Below are 27,245 nucleotides of genomic sequence, written 5' to 3'. Positions count from 1 at the left end.
GTGTGTCTGTGGTTAATGACGTTGCTGTAGATTGTTGTCCATTTCCTGCCTCGATAATTCAGACAGTCCCTTTCCCGTCATATCCCTGGTACATCAGGGATGGCAATAGGAGGGGGCAGGTTTTCTGTGGGGCACAGAGCTTTGCCAGGGGGTTGGTGTCTCCTTCCTTTCCTCACCCTGGAGCAAACTCAGCTTTTTATTCCATCCTTGATGTTTTATGGAATAACAACAGCAGCAGGAAGAAAGAAGTGGGCAGGGAGGGTCTCAGGGGAGGGGCAGGGAGGTGCGGGCGGTGGGCAGGGTAGGTCGCGGGGGGGGGACGACAGAGAAGTGTGAACGGTGGGCAGACCTTGGGGTAGGGGGCGGAGAGGAATGAGCGGCAGGCGAGGAGGCCTCAGGGGAGGAGAAGAGCGAGGGAAAGGTGGACCAGCCGGCCACAGCGAAAGAGGCAGAGCGGGGGTGGGAAGTGGCCAAATGGGAGTGAGGGTGGAGCAGAGGTGGGGCCTCAGAGGGAGGAGAGTGAGCCATGCAGGGTGCCGTGCGGGGGGGCAGCCCCACGGTCCCGGCACCAATGGCCCCCCACTTCTAGGGAGCTTCCACTGCTCATGCCCAGCCTCCCCAAAGGCAAGAGTCACGGGCCACCTCTTCTCTGGGTCTTCACTAGCCAAGCAGCACCCCAAGCCGTGTTGATGGGAGAAGCCCTCCTGCCCCTGGGTTAGGTTGATATAACTGCATTGCTCGGGAGGGGGAGAGAGTGGTAAATTTTTACACTCCTGACCCGGCGTCCCCGGGCGATGCTCTGGACCTGCTCCCCGCGAAGCCAGGCAGGACTCTGGGGCAGTCTCCTCTCGGGGAGCAGCCTGTCTGCAGGACACACAGCTCCCCCGGCTCCACCTTCCTGGGTCTGACCTCGGAGCATTCAGCCTCCTCTGCCCCTCCGTGCGCTTCCCACAGCGAGTCCGCCCAGGCGGGTCCTGGGGGGGGAGGCAGAGGGTCCTGCCCCCCAACTCCGCAGTCAGACGTGACTCTCAGCCAGCCAGTAACACAGAAGGTTTATTAGACGACAGGAACATCGTCTAACACAGAGCTTGCAGGTGCAGAGAACGGGACCCCTCAGCTGGGTCCATTTTGGGGGCAGTGAGCCAGACAACCACATCTGCCCTTCACTCCATATCTCCAACCATCCCCAAACTGAAACTCCCTCCAGCCCCTCCTCCCCTGGGCTTTGTCCCTTTCCCCGGCCAGGAGGGCACCTGATTCCTTTGTTCTCCAACCCTTTAGCTCTCACCTTGCAGGGGGGGAAGGGCCCAGGCCATCAGTGGCCAGGAAACAGGGTGTCGGCCATTCTCTGTGTCCAGACCCCTGCACACACCTGCCCTCTAGGGCTCTGCAATGATCATACACCCTTACCCCACCCCCTAGAGACTTAAGAACTGCCTAGGGGAAACTGAGGCACCCCCACACTATTCAGAGGAAACATTAAGAACAGTCCCACTTCGTCACAACTCCTAAGTATTGTACCTACACTGACTTAATTTTGTAGCGTAGACCTGTCTAAAGAATCACACACAAACCTTGGGAGCAAAAGTTCACCTGCTCCATTGTTTTACAGAATCCAAACACAAGCAACGCTTGTCCGGCCGTGGGGGGGCGTTGGCAGGGAGTCAGGTGTGGGCAGACACCATACGTTAGCCAGAGACGGGCACCATGGCTTAGCTGGCTGAAGCACCTGTCTTGTAAACAGGAGATCCTGGGTTCAACTCCCAGTGGTGCCTTGTTGAGTGGCTTTTGGGGCACCTGGTACTGGCTGCTGTCAGAAGACAAGATACAGAGATAGGTGGACCTTTGGTCTAGCCCAGTGATGCTGGTTTTGCTGTTTAAATTACACTCACAGGCACTGATGATAGAGTGACTGAAAGTTTGGGTGTTAAGAGCTGATCGGTCAGTGGTGCAGTCCCCTCGCAGATGACCCCCTCCCTCTGGGACAGGGGCAGGTCCGAGCTCTCACACCAAGTGGCTCATTGGGGCTGCCAGAATCTGTGGGCGGCTCGTTCAGTTTATGCCGAGGGTTGAGTCCTGCTTTGTGCACCGTGTCTGAGAATGAAAATCCTAAACCTCCCTTTGAAATAACGAATGCAGCAGGACCTGTTTTTGTCCCTGCCCCAAAGCAGACAGAAAAATGGAGAAATGTCATTGGGTCCAGGGGAATACTTCACTGCGGTTTTACCATTTCCACTTGCCAAACTCCCGCCCAAACTTCTGGGCTCCTAGAGCAGGGTCCTGAGCCTGAGCCGAGACACTTACACTGCAACTTTACAGCCCAAGCCGCTGTCCTGGATTAATGTGATATCTGCACCCCAGTTTTGAGCCCCACAGCTTGAGCTCCAGGAGCCCACGTCAGGTGACCCAGGCCAGCCCTGCTGCCATCTTTATCCCGGGAGAGAGGGACTCTACGGGGACGTCTCCATTGCAGTGTCAGCCCAGGGGTGGCAGGCTGTGCTCAAAGCAGCACCCTGGAAGCCCCATAGTCACCACTCTCATAGAATTAAGGTACGATTTGTACAGAGTCGGCCTGGTGAGCTATCATTGTAAAAGTCGTGATCTGTTGAAGGCTAGTGCCTGGGTGGATGGTGTGTGCTAGGCTTGTCTGGGAAGTGGTGGAGTTTTGCTCTGGGTGCGTTTTTAAATACGAAGTGTAAGGAGGGTCTGAATGACCTCCCCCCTCACATCTAGTGATGAGCTGGGGGGAAAGACTTCAGGAACAGACCGTGATTACATAGACAGGCCTCCCCTGCCTAGGTATGCAGCAAGTATCCTTTGTACAAAACAAACAAACAAACAAAATATAAAGGTAATTCTTCGGTTTTTCTGCAGTCAGGCAAAAAAATTGTAAAAAGAAAGGGGCATTTTTAAGCAATCATCTGTCCCCACCCAGGGGCTGGGGAATGCTTATTTTCTTTTTCAGACACTTTCTGGGCAAGCTGGCACCAGTGGAAGAAAACCCAGAACGCCGTGGGTCCCCTGTCGCAACAAAACATTGTGTTCTGTGTTTGTCTTGTTGTTCCTGTTATTTTGGTGGATATTGTAAATTCTTCAGGCGTGACACCCCCTTTTAATTGGGCATGTCGTGCTGCCCCCTTCGGGACCAAGGGAAAATGTACCCTAATTCAACCTCTTCCACCCTCTATTCCGCCACCTCCCTCCAATTTGTCTGTGACACCCCCATCCCCACGGTGGCCTACCCCCATCCAGAGACCTGTGGTTCTTAATGCAACTGGTTTACAAATGACTATCGCTCTGTTCCCCACTGACTGGTCTCTCAGTACAAGATTTCCTAACTGTTCTCAGTTTACCAAAGTAGGTGAAAGAATGTTGCTATGGGTAATTTCAAACTCATTTGAATTGGATGGAGGGGAATTAAACAAGCACATCCGAAAACGGCGAGCCCTCACAAATTACCTCTGGGAAAGCTTAAACTCACTGCAGGAAGCCGACTCAGCAGCTCGAATCCAATACTTGGAACGTGCCCTGGGGCTACTGGATGGGGGGGGATTATAACAGGGGTTTGCACTTAGCTCAACCAACCTTTTGTTGGGAAATGTTATTCTAAGCCTCGATCAGGGTTGGACGAGACATCAGGAGGTCATCTAGCCAAAACCCTGCTCAAAGCAGGACCAATCCCCAACTAAATCATCCCAGCCAGGGCTTTGTCAAGCCGGGACTTATAAACCTCTGAGGATGGAGATTCCACCACCTCCCTAGGGAACCCATTCCAGTTCTTCACCACCCTCCTAGTGAAATAGTGTTTCCTAATATCCAACCTAAACCTCCCACCACTGCAACTGGAGACCATTACTCCTTGTTCTGTCATCTGCCACCACTGAGAACAGCCGAGCTCCATCCTCTTTGAAACCCCCCTTCAGGTAGTTGAAAGCAGCTATCAAATCCCCCCTCACTCTTCTCTTCCGCAGACTAAATGACCCCAGTTCCCTCAGCCTCTCCTCATAAGTCATGTGCCCCAGCCCCCTGATCACTTTTGTTGCCCTCCGCTGGACTCTCTCCAATTTGTCCACATCCTTTCTGTAGTGGGAGGGTGGGGCGAAAACTGGATGCAATACCCCAGATGTAGCCTCATCAGTGCCCAATAGAGGGGAATAATCACTTCCCTCAATCTGCTGGCAATGCTCCTCCTAATGCAGCCCAATATGCCGTTAGCCTTCCTGGCAAAAATGGCACACCGCTGACTCCTATCCAGCTTCTCATCCAGTGTAATCCCCAGGTCCTTTTCTGCAGAACTGCTCCTTAACCAGTCAGTCCCCAGCCTGGAGATGTGCGTGGGATTCTTCCGTCCTAAGTCCACGACTCTGCACTTGTCCTTGTTGAACCTCATTAGATTTATTTTGGCCCAATCGTCCAATTTGTCGAGGTCACTCTGGGCCCCCCTATCCCTACCCTCCAACCTCTCCCCACAGCTTAGTGTCATCTGCGAGCTTCCGGAGCATCCAGATCTTTAATAAAGATGTTGAACAAAACCGGTCCCAGGACTGACCCCTGGAGCACTCCGCTTGATACTGGCTGCCAGCTAGACATCGAGCCATTGATCAGTGCCCGTGGAGCCCGAGAATCTAGCCACCAGGAAGTTGGTCCAACACTCTCCGAAAACTTCCTAGAGACTTGAGACTATGTACCATTTTCTGGTGGCTTTTTTTTTTTACCCAGCAGGCATGGGAACTTCTGGCTACATGATGGCTTTTCCCAGACTTGGTTGGACAGGATTATTTACAGCTAGCCTTTGGTTTGTTCCTGGACGAATGAGGGCAAGCCACAGGGTGCCAGAAGAACCAGCTGCAGTTGAAGAAGGGTGCCCTCAGCAGGGGCTGCCGTATAGTGGGCGGGTGTCAGAGGGCACACGGCACCTAATCAATGCCTTAGCATTGGATCATCTTTGGCAGAGCCGCTGTCAGGAGCATATTGAGTGACGAAGGCAGTTCCCTGAAGCAGTGGCTAACAGGCTTTATGTGGCTGTTGAATGGCTGCCCGTGGTGGAAAAAAAGTGAGTCTGTAGCAGAGTGGAGGTGAGTATGGGCTGGGCTCTGGGATCAGGATGGGCCTTGATTCTCTCCTGCTGGTCTTTGTTTCTAGGTAAGAAGGGGTTTTCCACGAGCAACTGGGAGCAGGCCAGTTTTGTGTTCTGGCACTGTATCATGTCCTCCAGGTTTCTTGTAAGCACACAGGGCCCTTAACGAGGACTCAGTACTGAGAATTGGCCCAGACAGTGTGCATTACTAGCAATCGCTGTCTCGTTGGAGTCTGGTTTCGGAGTTTTTTTGTTAAAGAATTGCCGCTTTTAGGTCTGTAATCGAGTGACCAGAAAGACTGAAGTGTTCTCCGACTGGTTTTTGAATGTTATAACAGGCTCCAACGAGAGACGGCTGAATTGGAATTAATTTGCAAACTGGATCCAATTAACTTAGGCTTGAATAGAGACTGGGAGTGGATGTGTCATTACACAAAGTAAAACTATTTCCCCATGTTTATCCCCCCTCCACCCCCCACTGTTCCTCAGATGTTCTTGTCAACTGCGGGAAATGGCCCACGTTGATTATCACTACAAAGGTTTCCCTCCCCGCCTCCCTCTGCTCTCCTGCTGGTAATCGCTCACCTAACCTGATCACTCTCATTACAGTGTGTATGGTAACCCCCATTTTTTCATGTTCTCTGTGTATATAAATCTCCCCACTGTATTTTACACTGCATGCATCCTATGAAGTGGGCTGTAGCTCACGAAAGCTTATGCTCAAATAAATTGGTTCGTCTCTAAGGTGCCACAAATCCTCCTGTTCTTTTTGCAAATACAGACTAACACGGCTGTGACTCTGAAACCTGTCAGTATTAAACCGTAACTATTTTAAAAACCCTTTTCTGCTTATCCAATAATTCAATCAAAGTGCGTTTTAGGCTTAATATAAAAGTGGGGAGAAAAGGTCAATCCATTGTAAAGAGTAGATTAAAGACTAAATTAAGCATTTCAAATAATGTTAAATATAACAAATGTGTTTTGACTTTATAAGGGAGGGGCACACTCGGAGGCTTGCTTTGTGAACGGGGTCACCAATTTAAAAAGTTTGAGAACCCCTGGGTTACACAGGGAAAGGGGAGAGAGAGACACTGAAAAGGGCCTGCAGGGGAAATACCTGGGGAGAGAGGTTGCCAGCTCCCAAATCTGCCCCGCTCCATGTACTGCCCCATCCTTGGGCTGATCATCCCAGTGCTGTGGGCCTGGATCTCCAAAGCCCAGGACATCACAAATCCCCCTCTCTGCCAAGGGCAGAGGCGATTCCTTCAGGCCAGGCCCCTTCCTCACTGAATAATTGCACACATTCGTTGGTGCTCCTCTCCCCTGCTTCTTTCTGTAACCCTTCTGCCAGTTGCAGTCGGCAGCAACACGGCCCGGGTTCAATATCTAGGGGCTCCTTTTCAACAACACAACAAAGAACCCGCTCGAGCCCCGACCCAGTAACCTGGGACCAGGGCCACCCAGAGGATTCAGGGGACCTGGGATCTTCGGCGGCGGGGGTCCTTCCGCTCTGGGTCTTCGGGGCACTTCATGGAGCGGAAGAACCCCTTGCCGCCGAAGAGCTGGAGCGGAGGCAGGTCTTCGGCAGCGGGTCCTTCACTCCGGGTGTGTTCGGCGGCACTGAGGGACCCACAGCCGCAGTGCCGCCAAAAACTCTCGTGGGGGTCCCTGAAAACTCTCGTGGGGGCCTGGGGCAAATTGCCCCACTTGCCCCCACCCCCCATCTGGGTGGCCCTGCCTGGGACAATTCCACACCACCCCCTGGGTGCCTCTCGAGGGAATGCTTCCCCCCTCACAAGCACCGAGTCTGAGGCTGTGTCTACACTCCCCATGCCAACGACGGGTTCCGCTCGGTAACGATCCACAGCCGTGCAGGCTGACACCCGTTCGTTTTCATCCTCGGGCTCAGGAAAACCACAAAAGCCTCTTCTTTTGTAGGGGGCCAGGCAAAAATAAGGTGACACTAAATTATCCTAGGTTTAGGCTGGATATTAGGAAACACTTTTTCCCTAGGAGGGTGGTGAAACACTGGAATGGGTTCCCTAGAGAGGTGGTGGAATCTCCTTCCTTAGATATTTTTAAGGTCAGGCTTGACAAAGCCCTGGCTGGGATGATTTAGTTGGGGGTTGGCCCTGCTTTGAGCAGGGGGTCGGACTAGATACCTCCTGAGGGCCCTTCCCACCCTGATCTTCTATGATTCTATGATTCTGATTGCTGAAAGCAGGTTCAGGGGGTTGCGTATTTTTGAAAGAAAAAAGCGATACTGAAAAAAGGAACACAGACAAAAATTGTCGGTAAAGGCTAATGTCCTGAATGGGAACTCAGCAGCGGTTTGTAACTGGGGGAGGCGTGCAGTCTGAATGTGTATGACCCGACCCCGTCCCCCACTCCCTCCCCGCCTAGCAGGAGGGCTTGGCACTCTCTCTGTGCATCGGTGTGATGGCTGAGGGGTTGACCAAGCAGTGACCATCCAAGGAGGTTCCCTGAGTAGGCTGCACTCCTGAGGAGATTCTGTGCACGATATTTTAAAATTCTGCACGTTTTATTTGCCAGTAAATACATGTGGAGGCTCCAGCTCGGCAGTGAGGAGCACAGGCTGCTGGATGAAAGGAGGTGGGAGATCACCCTGCAGTCCCCTCTCCCCTCCTGGGAAACAGACTTCGTGGCGAGGCTGCACCCCTCTGCTGCCTACACCAGGAGCTCAAACCGACTCCCCAGAACTGCTCAGGAGGGGTGCGTGACCACTCTTGTGGCTTCACTTTGCTCCCGCCCATCAGAAAGCCATTTTTCCTGCAGGGAAGCAAAGAAATCTACGGGGGGACATGCATTCTGCGCGTGCGCAGTGGTGCAGAATTCCCCCCGGAGTAAAGTTTGAATCTTGCAGGTGGCTTTGCAGAGTATGAATCAGGCTGCCTGTGCCCCGGAAATACCACTCTGCTCTTCCAGGAAAAAAGACCCTCCTGCAAAAGAAGTCACATGACTGGAGTCGTAGCTAAGGCTCCTGGGTCTTGTTAGTAAAAGTCGTGGACAGGTCATGGCCCCCGACCTACACCATAAATACCCCTGATTGAATCTTGGGGGGGGGGAATGTGGGAGGCCCACAGCACCAGCTGTGGGGAGGGGAAGCTCCAGGGGGTCCACTGTGCCGCGGGGGAGGGGCCATTTCCTGCCCATTTCCCTTATGGCTGGAGCATGAGGAGAGGGTGTTTGTGGTTAATGACGTTGCTGTCGACTATTTCCATTCCCCACCTCAACAATTCGGACAGTCCCTTTTCCCATCATATCACCAGCACCTCAGCAACGACAAAAGCAGGGGGCCGGGTTTTGCTGGGATGCTAAGACTTTCCAGGGGGTTGGTGGCACCTTTCTTTCCTCACCAGGGAGTAAACTCTGCTTCTTATTCCATCCTTGACCTTTCAAGGAACAGCAGCAGCAGCAGGAAGAAAGAGGAGAGGGAATATCATGATCATGCCTGACTAATCTAATCGCCTTCTATGATGAGATTACTGGTTCTGTGGATGAAGGGAAAGCAGTGGATGTATTGTTTCTTGACTTTAGCAAAGCTTTTGACACGGTCTCCCACAGTATTCTTGCCAGCAAGTTAAGGAAGTATGGGCTGGATGAATGCACTACAAGGTGGGTAGAAAGCTGGCTAGATTGTCGGGCTCAATGGGTAGTTATCAATGGCTACATGTCTAGTTGGCAGCCGGTATCAAGTGGAGTGCCCCAAGGGTCGGTCCTGGGGCCGGTTTTGTTCAATATCTTCATAAATGATCTGGAGGATGGTGTGGATTGCACTCTCAGCAAATTTGCGGATGATACTAAACTGGGAGGAGTGGTAGATACGCTGGAGGGTAGGGATAGGATACAGAAGGATCTAGACAAATTGGAGGATTGGGCCAAAAGAAATCTGATGAGGTTCAATAAGGATAAGTGCAGGGTCCTGCACTTAGGACGGAAGAACCCAATGCACAGCTACAGACTAGGGACCGAATGGCTAGGCAGCAGTTCTGCGGAAAAGGACCTAGGGGTGATAGTGGACGAGAAGCTGGATATGAGTCAGCAGTGTGCCCTTGTTGCCAAGAAGGCCAATGGCATTTTGGGATGTATAAGTAGGGGCATAGCGAGCAGATCGAGGGACGTGATCGTTCCCCTCTATTCGACATTGGTGCGGCCTCATCTGGAGTACTGTGTCCATTTTTGGGCCCCACACTTCAAGAAGGATGTGGATAAATTGGAGAGAGTCCAGCGAAGGGCAACAAAAATGATTAGGGGTCTGGAACATATGAGTTATGAGGAGAGGCTGAGGGAGCTGGGATTGTTTAGCCTGCAGAAGAGAAGAATGAGGGGGGATTTGATAGCTGCTTTCAACTACCTGAAAGGGGGTTCCAAAGAGGATGGCTCTAGACTGTTCTCAATGGTAGCAGATGACAGAACGAGGAGTAATGGTCTCAAGCTGCAGTGGGGGAGGTTTAGATTGGATATTAGGAAAAACTTTTTCACTAAGAGGGTGGTGAAACACTGGAATGCGTTACCTAGGGAGGTGGTAGAATCTCCTTCCTTAGAGGTTTTTAAGGTCAGGCTTGACAAAGCCCTGGCTGGGATGATTTAACTGGGATTTGGTCCTGCTTCGAGCAGGGGGTTGGACTAGATGACCTTCTGGGGTGCCTTCCAACCCTGATATTCTATGATTCTAATATCTCACTGTCAGGGCTGAAGGTGGCCACGTCCTCTCTGTCTGACCATTGCCATTGCAGGAGAGAAGGTTTCAATTGAACTGAATGCCCTGGCTCAGACAAGAGACACAGGGAGGTTTTCCTGTTCATGCCTCTGTGCAAAGGGAATTGTGTCGCTGTGTGAAACGGAGGAGGGACATGAAACGCCCACACGGTGGCACAATGCCCTAAAGGATGGGCGTGAAGGAATCAGGCTGAGCAATGATTGAAATGGACTCACCTGGGATTGTTTCTTTCCCACAAATGGCGAGAAATGTGACATTAATTCAGATGCGGGATTGAGGCTTCTTTAGCTCTTTGTCGAAACTTGAACTTGATTCCCAGGAAGGATAAGAGGGAAAGTCTGTCACTCTGGCCACTGCTGGGGGGCCCTCTGCCACTCTGGCTGCCCTGGGACAGCTGCCGGGAGCCACGGGGCTCTGGCTGGGGAGAGCCGCATTGGCCACTGCTCAGGCCGTCCCCAGAGCCAGCCGCCCGGGGCCGTCCCAGCAGCGGCCGGTGTGGCTGCCCCCCAGGGCCGCCTGAGCAGCTGGCTCCGGGCGATTTAAAAGGGCCCGGGGGCCCCTGCCGCCACTCCCGGGGCTAACGTGGCTTCCTGCCCACCCTTGCTCCAGGCGGAGCGCCCCTCCCAGAAGCGTCTGGCACATCCCTGCAGCCCCTGGGGGGGGTGTCTCTGGCACACTGCCCCTGTGCCGAGCACCAATTCTGCCACTGTAAAGCTGCGGCCAACGGGAGCTGCAGGGGTGGGGCCTGTGGGTGCCCGGAGACCCTCCGCCCCCCCCCCACCCCCGGCCACTTTGGAGCTGCTGCCAGATTCGGGTGCAGGTCACTTTCAGGAGCCACCCAAGATAAGTGCCACACCCCAGCCCTCTGCCCCAGCCCAGATCCCTCACCCCACCCACACCCAAACTCCCTCCCAGAGCCTGCCAATGTCCCCTACAGCCCCCCAACCCCCTGCCCCAGCCCAGAGCCCACAACTCCCTCCCAGAGCCCACCCCCCCTCCTGGATCCAAACTCCCTCCCAGAGCCTGCCAGTGTCCCCCCCTGCCCCCAACCCCCTGCCCCAGCCCAGAGCCCACAACTCCCTCCCAGAGCCCACCCCCCCTCCTGCACCCAAACTCCCTCCCAGAGCCTGCCAGTGTCCCCCCGCCCCAATGCCCTGCCCCAGCCCAGAGCCCACAACTCCCTCCCAGAGCCCACCCCCCCTCCTGGATCCAAACTCCCTCCCAGAGCCTGCCAGTGTCCCCCCCTGCCCCCAACCCCCTGCCCCAGCCCAGAGCCCACAACTCCCTCCCAGAGCCCACCCCCCCTCCTGCACCCAAACTCCCTCCCAGAGCCTGCCAGTGTCCCCCCGCCCCAATGCCCTGCCCCAGCCCAGAGCCCACAACTCCCTCCCAGAGCCCACCCCCCCTCCTGCACCCAAACTCCCTCCCAGAGCCTGCCAGTGTCCCCCCGCCCCAACGGCCTGCCCCAGCCCAGCCCCCACAACTCCCTCCCAGAGCCCACCCCCCCTCCTGCACCCAAACTCCCTCCCAGAGCCTGCCAATGTCCCCTACAGCCCCCCAACCCCCTGCCCCAGCCCAGAGCCCACAACTCCCTCCCAGAGCCCACCCCCCTCCTGCACCCAAACTCTCTCCCAGAGCCTGCCAGTGTCCCCCCCCCCCGCCCCCAACCCCCTGCCCCAGCCCAGAGCCCACAACTCCCTCCCAGAGCCCACCCCCCCTCCTGGATCCAAACTCCCTCCCAGAGCCTGCCAGTGTCCCCCCGCCCCAACGGCCTGCCCCAGCCCAGAGCCCACAACTCCCTCCCAGAGCCCACCCCCCCTCCTGCACCCAAACTCCCTCCCAGAGCCTGCCAGTGTCCCCCCCTGCCCCCCAATGCCCTGCCCCAGCCCAGAGCCCACAACTCCCTCCCAGAGCCCACCCCCCCTCCTGGATCCAAACTCCCTCCCAGAGCCTGCCAGTGTCCCCCCTACCCCCCAACGCCCTGCCCCAGCCCAGAGCCCACAACTCCCTCCCAGAGCCCACCCCCCCTCCTGCACCCAAACTCCCTCCCAGAGCCTTAGGCGGAGCTGTGGGGGTGCGGGAGGGAAGGGGAGGGAGAGGGGAGGAACGGGGCAGGACTTGGACCCGTTCTGGGCACCACCAAAACTTATATAAACCTGGCCCCCCTGAGACAGAGCCGGTCCGTGCAGAGCTCTCCCCTGACAGGAGGGGACTCTGGCTGCTGGGGCTTTATTCCTGCCGTTCAGGGCCGGGGAAGGGTCACGCAGGGAGAGGAGGAATAAAGGGAGGCTGAACGCTGCCCAGGGCAGTGGGCAATAAAAGCCCAGCTAGCAGAGGATGGTTTCGATCCATCGACCTCTGGGTTATGGGCCCAGCACGCTTCCGCTGCGCCACTCTGCTGCCCCCGGGAGCTCCCCACAGCCGGGCAGGGGAGAGCTGTGGCCAGGGGATTTAGGCGCTTTCCAGGAAGGGGCTTGTACACGGTGCCCAGGCTCCAAAGCCGAACTCAGAGGAGATCTCTGCATATCCCCAGCTGGGAAAACCAGCCCCCTTCCCCTTGCTTTTCTCCTGAGACGATCCAGCCGGTCTCCTGCCCCCCCAGGCTGTGTGTGTTTGGGGGGGGGGGGTCCCCGATCCCCGAGTGTCCCAAACGCCCTGCGAGGGGCCCGCTGGGGCAGGGCCAGGCCCGGGGAGGAGCCGCCCCTTCCTGCCCCCCCAGCCCGGGGAGCCTTTGTGTGTTTGCAGCGGGGCCATGGCCGGGGCCGGGAGCGCAGCGCGGAGGCTGCTCCAGGCCGGCGGCCCGCGGGGCAGCGCGGTGGGGCCGCGGGGCAGGGCCCGGGTGGGCGGCGGGGGCCGGGGACACGCGTGGGGCGGACGCGCTCCTGCCGCGGGGGGCGAGTGTCCCGGGCCGGAGCCACGGAGCCCGGGAGGGGCCCGGAGCCCAGGCTCGGCCGGGAGCCGGGGATGGGGGAGCTGGGGGGGGGGTCAGAGCCGGAGCGGGGGGGGTCAGAGCCGGAGCTGGGGGTGGGGGGGTCAGAGCCGGAGCTGGGGGGGGGGGGGAGCGGCTGGTGCTGGGGATTCTTGGAGCTGGGAGTTTGGGGCGAGTCGATTTACGGGGTGGGGGGGGCTCAGAGCTGGCGATTGGGGGGATGTTTTCGGGGGGGGGGGGCTCCATGTTCAGATCTGGCCCTGCGGGAGCATTGGGGGTCGGAGCTGGGACTGTCTGAAGTTGGCTGCTTGGGATGTGAGCGAGGTGTCCCCCCCCACCCCCCGGGGGACGTGGGGCGCTGGGGGTCGGGCTGCACCCAGCCGGGGGCCCTGCGTTTCCTCGGGACAAGCTGGTCCCTGTTTCACCGTCTCCTCTCAGTCTGAGCCCCCCACCCGCCCCCCCGACTCTGTACAGGAGTCTGCAGGGCAGGAGGGGGCCCTGAAATCTGACAGCCGTTTGTAGCAGTTTCCTCTCCTCTCCCCCCATCTTCCAGGAGCCCCCCCCCCGAGAGCGTCGGGCCCCTCCGGGCAAAGAGAGAGAAGCCGCCGAAGCCGAGGAGCAGCGGCAAAGCCAGGAGCTGCTGGTAGGTGCCCAGGGCCCAGGTTCGCCAGGGATCCCGGTGCCCCGAGTGACGGCGAATGCAGGGCCCAGCCTGCCAGCCTCAGCCAGGGACCCGTCCCCACCGGAGTCCAGGGTCCGGCACGGGGGTGGCATGGTGCCCGTAGGGTGCGGGAGGCTGCTGGGCAGGAGCGGGTCAGTCTGTGTGAGCCCAGGGCCCCTGCCCACGGGCTGTCTGCATGTCACAGTGACCGGGGAGCCTTTCCCGCGCCTAGGGGGAATGGGGAGGAAATGCGGGCTGCAGAGATGGAGGATTTGGCTCGGTGCAAGTTGATGAGGTTCTGGGGGGAAGTGTCCCTCCTGTTGGTGATGTACAGCTCACCCCGGCCCTTATCCCTCCTCTCTTCCTGGGATAAACGAACTTCCCACCCTCCACCGCAAGAGATCTTGTGTTCTGGTAAATAACTCTGTCACCCGTCCCGAGGCGCATTTATGATTCTCCCCAGTTACCGAGCAGATGAATGTCAGTGCGGATTAATGCAAAGTAACGCACATTGGAAAAAGTCATATCAATTATGCACAGAAAATGACGGGGTCTAAATTAGCTGTTGCCACTCAAGAAAGAGATGTTGGCATCATGGTGGACAGTTCTCTGGAAACATCCATTCAAGGTGCAGCGTCGGTCAAAAAAGCAAACAGACCATTGGGAATCGTGAAGAAAGGGAGAGATAATAAGACAGAAAACATCCGATTGCCTCTCTATAAATCCATGGTCTCCTGCCAACAAAAAACTTCCACCCCACATAAGCGGCAGCTGTCGGTGGGAGAGCGCTCCTGCCGACAACGTGCTGTTCACCCCCGCACTTTTCGTGGGTCAAAATTTGTCACTGAGGTGTGTGTTTTTTTAACACCCTGAATGACAAGTTGTGCCGATGAAGTACTGTGGTAGACAAAGCCTGAGGCTGTTCAGCTTGGAAAAGAGACAACTAAGTGGGGGGGATAGGATAGAGGTCTATAAAATCATGACTGGTGTGGCAAAAGTAAAGGACGTGTTATTTACTCCTTCCTATAACACACGCATTAGGGGTCACCCCGTGAAATGAATAGGCAGCAGGTTTAAAACAAACAAGAGGAAGTATTTTTTCACACACTGCACAGTCAACCTGTGGAACTCCTTGCCAGAGGACGTTGAAGGCCAGGACAATAACAGGGTTCAAAAAAGAGCTAAATAAGTTCATGGAGGATAGGTCCATCAGGGGCTATTAGCCAGGATGGGCAGGGATGGTGTCCCTAGCTTCTGTTTGCCAGAAGCTGGAAATGGGTGACAGGGGATGGATCACTTGATGATGACCTGTTCTGTTCATTTTTCTTGGGCACCCGCCTTGGCCACTGTGGAAGACAGGACACTGGGCTAGATGGTCCTTTGGTCTGACCCAGTATGTCCGGTCTTATGTTCTGTGTTCCCCTGTTACTGAGCCGCCCTCTCCCTGTTGCAGAGCCAGATGGCAGCCGAGAGGCAGAAGATGGTCTGGGAGTGGCAGGAGCTGCGAGGGTTTCTGGCGGAGCAGGAGCAGCGGCTGCTGTCCCGGCTGGATGAGCTAGAGAGAGCCATTGTCCAGAGTAGGGATGCGGGCGTCTGCCGCCTGTCCCAGGAGATTTCCCTGCTCAGGGAGCAGGGAGGAGAGAAGGGGCAGCCCCCGCTGAGCCCACCCCTGCAGGTCAGGCTGTCGTTGCAATGATCACACGCAGCGTTCCTATCGGAGCGTCTCCGCCCCAGACCCCAAAGCACTTTACAAAGGAGAGTCGGGGCAATTATCCCTATGGGACAAAGGGGGAAACTGAGGCACAGGGAGGGACAGAGCCCTGGACAAGGTCACAAAGTGAGTCTGGCAGCGGCGCCAGGGATGGGTCCTGGGAGTCCTGGATGCTGCAGCCCCAAAGTCTTCTCTCCTGGAAATGTCTGTCTGCATTTTCACTTGGAGGATGAAATCCCCTCCCGCACCATGCTGAACCCCAGGCCTAAGGCCCCACTCACAGCGGGTTAATGGGTTCAGTGGGGCCAGGGGCCTTCTGGGTCTCTCAGCACTGGAGGAATTGGGTTCTCAATGCAGAGAAATATCTTCTGCCTGTAAAGTGCCTGGGGAGAAGGTTTCCTCAGTGGCGACCTGCCAGCAATAGGGGAAAGTCCCTGGTAGGGGGTGGCAGCTGCTCTGGGAATGTCAACCTGAAATTCCCCTAGTACCCGAGGCTTCAGTGGTGACTCCCCTGCAGAGCAGGAGGCCTCCTCACCCAGGGACATGCCCCCTGACTGCCTCCTCTTTCTCTCCCTCTTTAGGGTGCTGGGAGCACTGGGGGCAGGTAAGTCCTGGGCTCCACTTTGCTCCCCGTCATGGGCCGTTAGGGTTGATAACTGCACTGAATAGGAAGCTGCCCCCTGCCCTTGGAGCATGTGATTCTGTCTCCCCCAGTGGCTGACTCAGGGAGGAGAAGAGCCGTTCAGGGTCTGATCGCTCAGGAGGTCACAGCAGGGCTGCTAGACACAGGGCCGATGGGCCCGACCTGGCCTGTCTCCCGGCCGCATCCCGTGTTCTGAGGGCGCAGAAACTCAGCTTTTGAATTTTTTAAAGTGAATTGCTGGCCCCCCGCATCTCCGCAGGGTAAAGGGAGACAGCGTTGCCTTGCTGGGGCTGCCCGAAGCCGTAGCTCAGAGAGCGTCAACTCTCCTGTCCCCTGTTAATGTCATCGGGGTGTCAACTGAAGGGAGGACGCTTTGATGTCAACATTCAGCGTTCCCTGGCTGATCACCTGAGCAGGTGGAAAGGGGAAGGGGAGGGAGTGAAGCCTTCGTGGGGTGGAAATTGGTGGTTGCTGTAGGGAGGGAAGAACAGAGGAGAGACACAAGGACAAGGAAGCAAGAGGGAAATGGAGAAAGGAGGGGAAGAACTATCGGGGGCCCTACAGGGGAGTCCAGGAGGGGGTCTGTTTTCCTCCTGAGTGACACTGAGTGTGACAGACAAAGACTTAGCAAAATACTAAGAATTAAAATTGTATTTCCTATACGAAGGGCAGATTCTCACCTTGTCCTTTGCACGGGGGTGTCCCATGGAGAGCAGTGGGTGTTCTGCTGTGAATGGAGCAGGGCACAGAGTCCTAAACTGACGCCCTGGCCCACTGACCATAACGGACAGGGCAATATGACCCTCTCTGCCAAATGAGCTGGATGCCCCAGGGTTACTGCTTCAACTGAAGGGCTTGGGGGGGTTGGCATTAAAGGGCCCAGGTTCACTCCCTGGTGGAGACCGGAGCTCTGTCTGTGGCCACTGTCAGCATGTAGGACCTGCCCAGGCTTCGGTCTTTTTCTCCTCCCCTTCCACATAATCCCAGTGCTGGTGCCCCTTGTTACTGCAGTAAACCAGCGTGGGAGGTGGCTCAGCACCCCACAGAGCCAGAGCGTCCCGGAGAAAGCTCCTGAAGAATGTCTCCGTTCCCTGCTCTGGTGTCTCCCCACTTCCCATCTCTCTGGAGAGCCCAGGGTTGAGGGCGGGTGACTCACCGTGACAATGACCATCTCGGGCTACAAAGCTCAGATCCAGGTTTCCTGGAGTTTGGGGGTTGTTGGGCTCAGGGTCTGGGGATCAGGCCTATTTCTCACCGCTCTTCCTTTCCCCGGCAGGGAGGACGGGGCGTTTTGGAAGCCGGAGCCGGGGTTTGGGGAGCTGGAGAGGAGACTCAGTGATTTCTCTCTGAAAAGTGCCGTCCTGCAGGAGGGGCTGCTGGGATTCAAAGGTGAGTGGGAGTCTGGGGGTGGTGTATCCTCTGGTTAGAGCGACCCTGGCCCTGGGGAGGAGTCGGGGATTCTCGGGATGTCACTGACCCCAGGCTCCATCTCGCAGCCCCAGCTCCGCGAGTCGCCCTTCCCCATGGGAGTCGCCCTGTGGGGCTGGCTCTCTCCCCAGTGGCTGCATTATCAGCCTCAGATCTCTGTCACCATCTCATAGTTAACAGCAGTTACATTAATAACGAATGGGAACCTCCCCAGGAAAGTGAGGGCCTGAATTCTCTCCTCTCTCTTCCTCTCCTTCCCCGAGAGATGCTGCGACTGGAGCTGGGAAGTGACACGGGTACGTGTCTGTCTCTGACGGGTCATGGGCAGATTTCAGACCAATAACCCTTTTATAGAATCAGAGAATCAGAGAATATTAGGGTTGGAAGGGCCCTCAGGAGGTCATCTAGTCCAACCCCCTGCTCAAAGCAGGACCGATCCCTGACTAAATCATCCCAGCCAGGGCTTTGTCAAGCCTGACCTTAAAAACTTCTAGGGAAGGAGATTCCACCACCTCCCTAGGTAACGCATTCCAGTGTTTCACCACCCTCAGAGTGAAAAAGTTTTTCCTAATATCCAACCTAAATCTCTCCCACTGCAACTTGAGACCATCACTCCTTATTCTGTCATCTGGTACCACTGAGAACAGTCTAGATCCACCCTCTTCGGAACCCCCTTTCAGGTAGTTGAAAGCAGCTATCAAATCCCCCCTCATTCTTCTCTTCCTAAACATCCCCAGTTCCGTCAGCCTCTCCTCATAACTCATGTGTTCCAGCCCCCTAATCGTTTTGTTTTGTTGCCCTCCGCTGGACTCTATGCAATTTTTCCACATCCTTCTTGTAGTGTGGGGTCCAAAACTGGACACAGTACTCCAGATGAGGCCTCACCAATGTCGAATAGAGGGGAACGATCACGTCCCTCAATCTGCTGGCAATGCCCCTACTTATACATCCCCAAATGCCATTGGCCTTCTTGGCAACAAGGGCACACTGTTGACTCATATCCAGCTTCTCGTCCACTGTAACCCCTAGGTCCTTTTCTGCAGAACTGCTGCCGAGCCATTCGGTCCCTAGTCTGTAACGGTGCATTGGATTCTTCTTTCCTAAGTGCAGGACTCTGCACTTGTCCTTGTTGAACCTCCTCAGATTTCTTTTGGCCCAATGCTCCAATTTGTCTAGGTCCCTCTGTATCCTATCCCTACCCTCCAGCGTATCTACCACTCCTCCCAGTTTAGTGTCCTCTGCAAACTTACTGAGGGTGCAATCCACACCATCCTCCAGATCATTTATGAAGATATGGAACAAAACTGGCCCCAGGACTGACCCCTGGGGCACTCCACTTGATACCGGCTGCCAACCAGACAGGGAGCCATTGATCACTACCCGTTGAGCCCGACAATCTAGCCAGCTTTCCATCCACCTTATAGTCCATTCATCCAGCCCATACTTCTTTAACTTGCTGGCAAGAATACTGTGGGAGACCGTGTCAAAAGCTTTGCTAAAGTCAAGGAAGAACACGTCCATTGCTTTCCCCTCATCCACAGAGCCAGTTATTTCCTCATAGAAGGCAATTAGATTAGTCAGGCATGACTTGCCCTTGGTGAATCCATGCTGACTGTTCCTGATCACTTTCCTCTCCTCTAAGTGCTTCAGAATTGATTCCTTGAGGACCTGCTCCATGATTTTTCCAGGGACTGAGGTGAGGCTGACTGGCCTGTAGTTCCCAGGATCTTCCTTCTTCCCTTTTTTAAAGACGGGCACTACATTAGCCTTTTTCCAGTCGTCCGGGACCTCCCCCGATCGCCATGAGTTTTCAAAGATAATGGCCAATGGCTCTGCAATCACGTCCGCCAAGTCCTTTAGCACTCTCGGATGCAACGCATCCGGCCCCATGGACTTGTGCTCGTCCAGCTTTTCTAAATAGTCCCGAACTACTTCTTTCCCACAGAGGGCTGCTCACCTCCTCCCCATGCTGTGCTGCCCAGTGCAGTAGTCTGGGAGCTGACCTTGTTCGTGAAGACAGAGGCAAAAAAAGCATTGAGTAAATTAGCTTTTTCCACATCCTCTGTCACTAGGTTGCCTCCTGCATTCAGTAAGGGGCCCACACTTTCCTTGACTTTCTTCTTGTTGCTAACATACCTGAAGAAACCCTTCTTGTTACTCTTAACATCTCTTGCTAGCTGCAACTCCAGGTGTGATTTGGCCTTCCTGATTTCACTCCGGCAAGCCCGAGCAATATTTTTATACTCATCCCTGGTCATTTGTCCAATCTTCCACTTCTTGTAAGCTTCTTTTTTGTATTTAAGATCAGCAAGGATTTCACTGTTAAGCCAAGCCGGTCGCCTGCCATATTTACTATTCTTTCTACACATCGGGATGGTTTGTCCCTGTAACCTCAATAAGGATTCTTTAAAATACAGCCAGCTCTCCTGGACTCCTTTCCCCCTCATGTTGTTCTCCCAGGGGATCCTGCCCATCAGTTCCCTGAGGGAGTCACAGTCTGCTTTTCTGAAGTCGAGGATCCTTATTCTGCTGCTCTCCTTTCTTCCTTGTGTCAGGATCCTGAACTCGACCATCTCATGGTCACTGCCTCCTAGGTTCCCATCCACTTTTGCTTCCCCTACTAATTCTTCCCGGTTTGTGAGCAGCAGGTCAAGAAGAGCTCTGCCCCTAGTCGGTTCCTCCAGCACTTGCACCAGGAAATTGTCCTCTACACTTTCCAAAAGCTTCCTGGATTGTCTGTGCACCGCTGTATTGCTCTCCCAGCAGATATCAGGGTGATTGAAGTCTCCCATGAGAACCAGGGCCTGCGATCTAGTAACTTCCATGAGTTGCCGGAAGAAAGCCTCGTCCATCTCATCCCCCTGGTCCGGTGGTCTATAGGAGACTCCCACCACGACATCACCCTTGTTGCTCACGCTTCTAAACTTAATCCAGAGACACTCAGGTTTTTCTGCAGTTTCATACCAGAGCTCTGAGCAGCCATACTGCTCCCTTACATACAGTGCAACTCCCCCACCTTTTCTGCCCTGCCTGTCCTTCCTGAACAGTTTATACCCATCCATGACAGTACTCCAGTCATGTGAGTTATCCCACCAAGTCTCTGTTATTCCAATCACATCATAATTCCTTGACTTTGCCAGGACTTCCAGTTCTCCCTGCTTGTGTCCCAGGCTTTGTGCATTTGTATATAGGCACTTGAGGTAACCTGCTGATCGCCCCTTGTTCTCAGTATGAGGCAGGAGCCCTCCCCTCTCACGCGCTCCTGCTCGTGCCTCCTCCCGGTATCCCACTTCCCCACTTACCTCAGGGCTTTGGTCTCCTTTCCCCGGTGAACTGAGTTTAAAGCCCTCCTCACTAGGTTAGCCAGCCTGCTTGCGAAGATGCTCTTCCCTCTCTTCGTTAGGTGGAGCCCGTCTCTGCCTAGCACTCCTCCTTCTTGGAGCACCATCCTATGGTCAAAGAATCCAAAGCCTTCTCTCCGACACCACCTGCGTAGCCATTCGCTTTTAGTGACGGGGGATAGCAGCCTCCAGCCCTTGGAAGCTGTGGAACAATGTGAAGCGATGTTACTTTGTTCTTGCACCACTATATTTTCAGCGGACTTGTCTCTTAAATATTTTAGCTCATCAATATCACTTAAGCATTTAAAGTTTTTGCAAGATTTTTTCGTCCTCTAATTTTTTGTTGCTTTTACTTTTTTTAAGTATTGCATTGTTTACTAATTAAATTAATTTTAGTCATTTCATTTTGGCATTTTTAATTGCGGTCATATTAAGTGTTTAGACATTAAGTTTACATAGTCTGATTTTAAAGCTTTTTTTTGTTTGTTTTTAAGACCGCTAAGATTTTGACAACTTTTCCTGGTTTTGAATATCTGCTTGAGACGTTTTTTTACAAAATACAAAGGCTGAGCTCTTTTTGAACATGTATTTGAAAGTTTCCTGGAATGATTTTATACATTTAAGATAGACTCTTAATTTTCCCCCCAATACATTCCTGTTCACCCCTGGGATAATTACTTTCTGGGGAACATCTTCAGCAGAGCTAGAATTATTGAAAGGCGATGCACCAGAGAGTAAAGGCACGGAGGCAGTGGCCTGCGGGGAACAGAGTAAGTTTCATTACTAATCCTGCTCTTTTGAGGGGTCCTTTTAGAAAATAATTTAACTTACAAGCATTTAAGAAAGTCACTACTCAGTGGAGCAATGGGTCTCTTTGGAATATATTTTAACTGACAAGCCCTTACAGCCTTTGTGAGAAAGGAACAGGATATAATAGAATTTAAAAAATGAAAATTAAGAATCGTGGATCATCAGTTTGCTGCTTCTGACTTGGGTTGAGGAACCTTGGAGGAGTTGTGATGAGAGACAAACTTGCAAAGTTAATAGATGATTTTCTTTCTTCCTTCTCCCCCGTTTTTAAATCCATGTTCCTAAGGCCAAATTTGGCATAGGTAACTTTGTTCCTATGTTTTCTTGTTCTCCAAGCATGTTCTTGGTACTGTCCCGGAACGATCTCATTAGCCCCCTTTTGTTTGGACTCATTTAATTTTCTGCATTTGGTCTTCTTGCACCTGTGCATCACATTCATGGCTGAAAATAATTTAACGTAATTTTCATCAACTTGTTGCTATTGTAAGATCTTCTGAACTTTCATATTCTTTTCACAGTGAAGTAAGGAAGAGAGTTCAAAACGTGGGTGTTATTGGAATTAACAGTTCCCAGGGTCGGTCCATATATGCCATAGCACTTGGCTCATTCATGCTTTGTCTGGGTACAATGTAGCCCTCTCTCTCCAGTCGTAGTCAATGACAATACAAAATAAAGATCTAGGCTTGTGTTTCTCGGCTGGTGGTTTGTGACCCCCGGGGGCTCAGGAAAGGCAGGCAGGAGGCTGTGAGATGTTGAGCATTTCATTATGATCCAAAGCAAAGAAAATCTCACTCCCCCACTCCTGCACTCCCTTGTTCGTTATGGTCAAGTATTCTCTGTCAGCCTCTTGAAATATACAAGTTATACAGAGACTCGGCATGGATGCATGTTTTAGTCTTAATTTTTTAGTAAATGTTCAGGGGTCAGAAAAAAATTGTTCATAGACTATCAGGGTGGGAAGGGACCTCTGGGCGTCATCTAGTCCAACCCCCTGCTCAAAGCAGGACCAATCCCCAATTTTTGCCCCAGATCCCAAATGGCCCTCTCAAGGATTGAATTCACAACCCTGGGTTTAGGAGGCCAATGCTCAAACCACTGAGCTATCCCTCCCCCCAAACTTGCAATAAGTGGTACTCGCTTACTTCTTTCAGCTGGGAAATTAGGCAGTTTTTGCAGCTGTGCACAGTAACCCTTTCATTGCCTGTATGACAGCCAGAGAGACTGAAACCCCTTGGGTGGTTAGTAGAGACGGGGAGGAGGCAGAAAGTTTGGATCCAAACTGGCATTCAGTGCTATCCGCAATTGCAGGAGATCCTTGGTCACTAAGTCTCCCGGGCAGAGGGAGGGGACAGGGGGAAAGACAAGACAGAAAATGAAGGAGAAATAAGTGGGAGGTGGGAAGGTCACAAGCTCCCAAACCTGCCCACATCCAGTCAAAGTCTAAGGCCAGAAGGGACCATTGGAACATCTGGTCTGACCTCCTGTCTAGCACTGGCCACCAACACCACCCAGCTCCCGCCCCCACTAAACACAACAGCTGGAGTGAGACCAAAGTCTTGCAGCCCACGGGAGACTAGACTGTTATATGCCCCAGGCAGAGAACAGGAGGGACTGAGAAGCACCAGTGCCCCAGACCCCCGCAGTGGCAGGGAAATGGTTAAGTGAGATGTTTCCGGGTAATCCTAGTGTGTGACCCACACCCCACGCTGCAGAGGAAGCTGAAACCCCCCCCCAGGTCACTGACAACCTGACTCGTCTTCTTCTCTGGCTGTTCCTGAATCTTCAGAGGAAGGAGATTAAAAAAACCCTCTCAAAATACATTGCGGGGGAAAGTGCCTTCCAGACCCCTGGCAGTGGTGGCTGAGACTCTGAAGCGTGAGCGTGAGGAATGTCATGCATAAAATAGAAGTGAGCCCCACTTAATGGTCCACTCTTTGTGTCTATTGACAATGCCTTCCAGCTGAATATCACCAGCAAAATTCCTTTCATTTCCTGCACCAGCACTGGGCAGACTTTGTCCTGTCCCTGCCTGGTCCCCACCATTGGGGGAGTTGCTCTCAGGGTTTTAAAACTAGGGCAGTGGATTTAGTGCTGGTGGGAGGGGTTGGGTCTGGGCTGTGATAAAGTGATGGAATGTTTTCCCAGCATGAGAGTCAGAAACATCTTGTGCAGGGAAAGGGCCGGGGCAAATCACGATGTGACAGGAACTAGAGGCCCTTCTGAAATCTTCCCTGTCCCCCTTCTCACCCTGACAGGTGGCAGAGTAATCCACACCTTTGGCTCCAGATTGTCCCAGCCTCTCACAGGACGGGGAAGGGAACTGGCTGTCGTGCAGCCAGTCCAGGTAGGGATTATTGCGGGGTTGCTAGTGGGTTCCTGCTGGAGGGAGAGGGGCAGGAAATACCGAGGGCCTGGGATCTTTGGAGGAGTTTAGTCTGGAGGTGGGATGGGGGCAGGAAATACCCAGGGTGGAGAAAGGGAGGGGGACAAGGCATGTGACAAACTTGCTGGGAGTTGTTGACCCCACGTCCTGGATTCCGGGAACAGACGTAGGGGTTTGGGGGAGGAAATTACCCTATTTGTAGAATGGGGTTGGCGGGGGAACACTGGACAGTGCTGGGAAAATGGATCAGATTCCCAGTGGAAGAACATAAACCTACCCGCCAGAGGCTGCTATGAGATATGAAGTGGATGGCGGGGGGGGAAGGGTTACTCACCAGTGGGGTGTAGAGTAGATAACCCCTCCCCTTCCTTTCAGCTGCTGGCAATGGGAAGCGTGTTGGGATTCCTATTGCGGAGCCAACCCTGGAGCCTACTGAGGGCCCCATCCCATGTATCAGCCTCTGGCTTGTAGGTGTGTGATGAATGAGAAGATGACCTTCCCCCTCTGTCTGCTGCGGGGGACTAGGGGATCTCTATCTCCCCTCCTGTTTTGCCTCCTGGCTGCTCTGAGCGGGGTGGGGGTGGGCACTGAGGGTTGGACTCTTCCTCTTTCAGGGGCCGGTGACCTTCGAGGAGGTGGCTGTGTATTTCACCAGGGAAGAGTGGGCTCTGCTGGACCCCCGTCAAAGAGCCCTCTGCAGAGACGTCATGCAGGAGAACTACGAGAATGTGACCTCGCTGGGTAAGGATTCCTGTGCCCTTGGTTATTAGAAGGGGAAATGCCAAGTTAAGGTTCACACCACCCCCACAACGCCACCTCTACTCTGCCCTATCTCAGCAACAGCCCATTAAGTGCATTGAAATGGGGCAGACTGGGTCCCTCAGGGTTCACATGCGCCTCCCTTCATATCATGGTCACAGCTCTGCCAAGCTACTCCAACTACTCCCTCCACCATCCAGTTACGCCTACAGCTGACCCAGTGCACACAGCTGGGGGGCATGCGGATAAATGCTGGGATTCCCTCCTGTGAACACAACACAAACAAGGGCATGTTCTTAGTCCTTCATATCTATTGTAGAATCATAGATTTTATGGTCAGAAAAGGCTATTAGGACATCTAGTCTGACCACCTATATAACACAGGTCATAAAATTTCCTCAAGTTACTGCTGTACTGAACTGAATATGCTGTGTTGGACTAAATCCTCCCCCAGAAAGGCATCCACTCTGACTTGAAGACTTCAAGAAATGAAGAAGCCTCCACTTCCTTTGTTAGTTTGTTAACCTTTGCACCAGCCATACTGAGCCACTCCCAGTGGCTAGCGCCAGCTGCAGGGCTAGGGGCAGAGTTAAGGTTACATTTTAGGGTTGGTGTGTATATTAACTCTTCCTTTTCTGGTTTTCAGAGGTTTAAGTTTAGCCACCACACACCTAGTGGAAAGGCATGCAGCAGAACTGGGCAACCTGTACTCCATATTTATATAGTTTGGGGGCTTTTGATGTCCTCATTTTTTTAATAGACTTTTTCGGCGCTCTGTTTCTGCATGAGAGATTTTGCCGGCATAATTCTATCAATTAAGGATATGTTTTTTTGCATCCCTAACAAACAGAGCTATGCTGACAAAACTTTGCAGCTCAGAAGAGGCCAGAGTCTGCAAGTGGATTTTAAAACACTTTAAAATATTGCTCTCAGCCCTGAAATTTTGGAATCCGGGGGGAAATGTCGAAGAGGAACTCCTGCAGAATGCAAGCAAAATGCACAATACACATAGTCTGAGAATTAACAGTGGTACGGCTCTGACTCAGATGAATTGGTGTAGCTCAGAGGCAGTGGCCACAGCATGTCCTCTTCACCCCACCAACCAATGACTGAGAGCAGTGTGAGGTTACTATTCAGGAGTTCTTGTGGAGGAGGGGAGAGGAGAGCAGGGAGCAGTGGGAAGAGAGAAGATGATGGGGGAACTAGTGCTTGTTTGGTGCCAGAAGCTAGGGAAGGCTGAGTGTAGTGGGAGGAAGGGGATAGGTATGTGGAAGATTACACTAGAGGGAATCAGGGAGGGATGAAGAGGAGGTGAGGAATCAGAGGCAGAATCTCCTGGGAACAGGTAGTGTGGTGGGTCTGGGGAGTGGGAGACTGGGAATGGAGAAAAGGGGGTGGAGGTCCCAGCAGTGGTGCTGTTGGAGGGGGAGGATTGGGTAGGAGATCTGGGATACGTGGAAGTGGAGCAGACTGAGGATAGTGGGAAGGGTATGGGGAGTGGTTGCTCCAAGGAGCAGGAAGGATCTGGTGGCAGTAGGAAGGGAAGGTTTCAGGGAGGCAGATATTTGGGGCTCTCCGCTGAGAATGCTTTTGCCAAAGTCTCTAATGCCCTCTCCCTAAGCAAAGCTCAGAATCAGCACTCCATCCTTATTCTTCTTGACCCGTCAGCCGCCTTTAATACCACTGACCATGGTCGTCTTCTTGACATCTTGTCTTTTTCCTGGCTCTTCTCCTACCTCTGTAACCACTCTTTAGCGTGTATTTAAGAAGATCCTCCTCACCCCCCCACACACACTCTGGTTTTCTGTGGGGGTTCTACAGGGCTCAGTCCTTGGTCGCTTCCTCTTCCTCTGCACTTTATCTCTGGGAAATCTCACCCATAAACACAAATTCAGCTTCTGTCCCTATGCTGATCAATCACAGATCTACCGCTCTACTCCAGCCCTGTCTCCTTCTGTCCAAACTGAAATCTCAGCCTCCCTCTGATGACTCCTTGTGGATAGCTAGCCATCAACTCAAGCTCAACATCTCAAATGTCTAGAACAGAGCTCTTAATCCCCCAAGCTAGCCCTCCCGCCATCTCCTTTCTTGCTGTTCACCCCAGAATTAGCTGATGAAATCTCAGAGCATCTGGCAAAATTTGCAAACTCAGATGACAAGACAGGTTCCAGAAGATTGGAGAAGGGTTAACATAGTGCCCATCTTTATAGAGGGGGAAAAGGCGAAGCTGGGGAACTATAGACTACTCAGCCTGACCTCAATACCAGGGAAGCTACTAGAGCAATGAATAAAATATTCAGTTTGTGAATACCTGGAGGACGAAGGGCAATCAAGAGCAGCCAGCATGGATTTACTAAGAACATAGTGTGACAAACCAGCTTGATCATCTTCTTTGATACGGTAACTGGTTTGGTGGCTAAAATAGACCTGGACTTCAAAAAGGCTTTTGACACAATCCCATGAGTAAGCCGGAGAAATGCGGGTTTAACGGAACTACCATTAAATGACTATATAATTGGTTACACAACCACAAACAAAGAGTAACTATGAATGGAATGATGTCAGACTGGAGGGATTTCTCAAGTGGGGTGTCACAGGGATCTGTTTTGGATCCACTGTTATTTAACATCTTCATTAATGACCTGGATGTAGGAGTAGAGAGCATACTGATCAAATTTGCAGATGACACAAAGCTAGGGGGGGGTTATCAACACTTTGGAGGATAGAGCATCTTGATAAATTTGCAAACTGGGCTATAGACC

General features: G+C 53.4%; 1 protein-coding gene and 1 non-coding gene across 2 annotated transcripts in view; both read left to right on the top strand.

Moving 5' to 3' along the window:
- Positions 1-1,701: 1,701 nt before the first annotated feature.
- TRNAT-UGU (transfer RNA threonine (anticodon UGU)) lies at positions 1,702-1,775 on the top strand. The gene has a single exon. It is a non-coding gene; the product is annotated as a tRNA-Thr (tRNA).
- A 10,236-nt stretch (positions 1,776-12,011) lies between these two features.
- The window catches only part of LOC142068360 (uncharacterized), a 22,476-nt gene continuing 7,242 nt past the window's right edge, over positions 12,012-27,245 (top strand). Inside the window, 8 exon segments of the mRNA XM_075123968.1 lie at positions 12,012-12,633; positions 13,301-13,390; positions 14,862-15,083; positions 15,701-15,723; positions 17,039-17,151; positions 17,454-17,486; positions 23,597-23,685; positions 24,339-24,465. Coding sequence (XP_074980069.1) covers positions 12,571-12,633; positions 13,301-13,390; positions 14,862-15,083; positions 15,701-15,723; positions 17,039-17,151; positions 17,454-17,486; positions 23,597-23,685; positions 24,339-24,465 — 760 coding nt within the window. The 5' untranslated portion in view covers positions 12,012-12,570.

Source organism: Caretta caretta, chromosome 28 (genome assembly GCF_965140235.1).
Source record: "Caretta caretta isolate rCarCar2 chromosome 28, rCarCar1.hap1, whole genome shotgun sequence".
NCBI lineage: Eukaryota > Metazoa > Chordata > Testudines > Cheloniidae > Caretta > Caretta caretta.
Note: the sequence above shows the minus strand (reverse complement) of the source record. Positions and strands in the feature narration are given on the sequence as shown.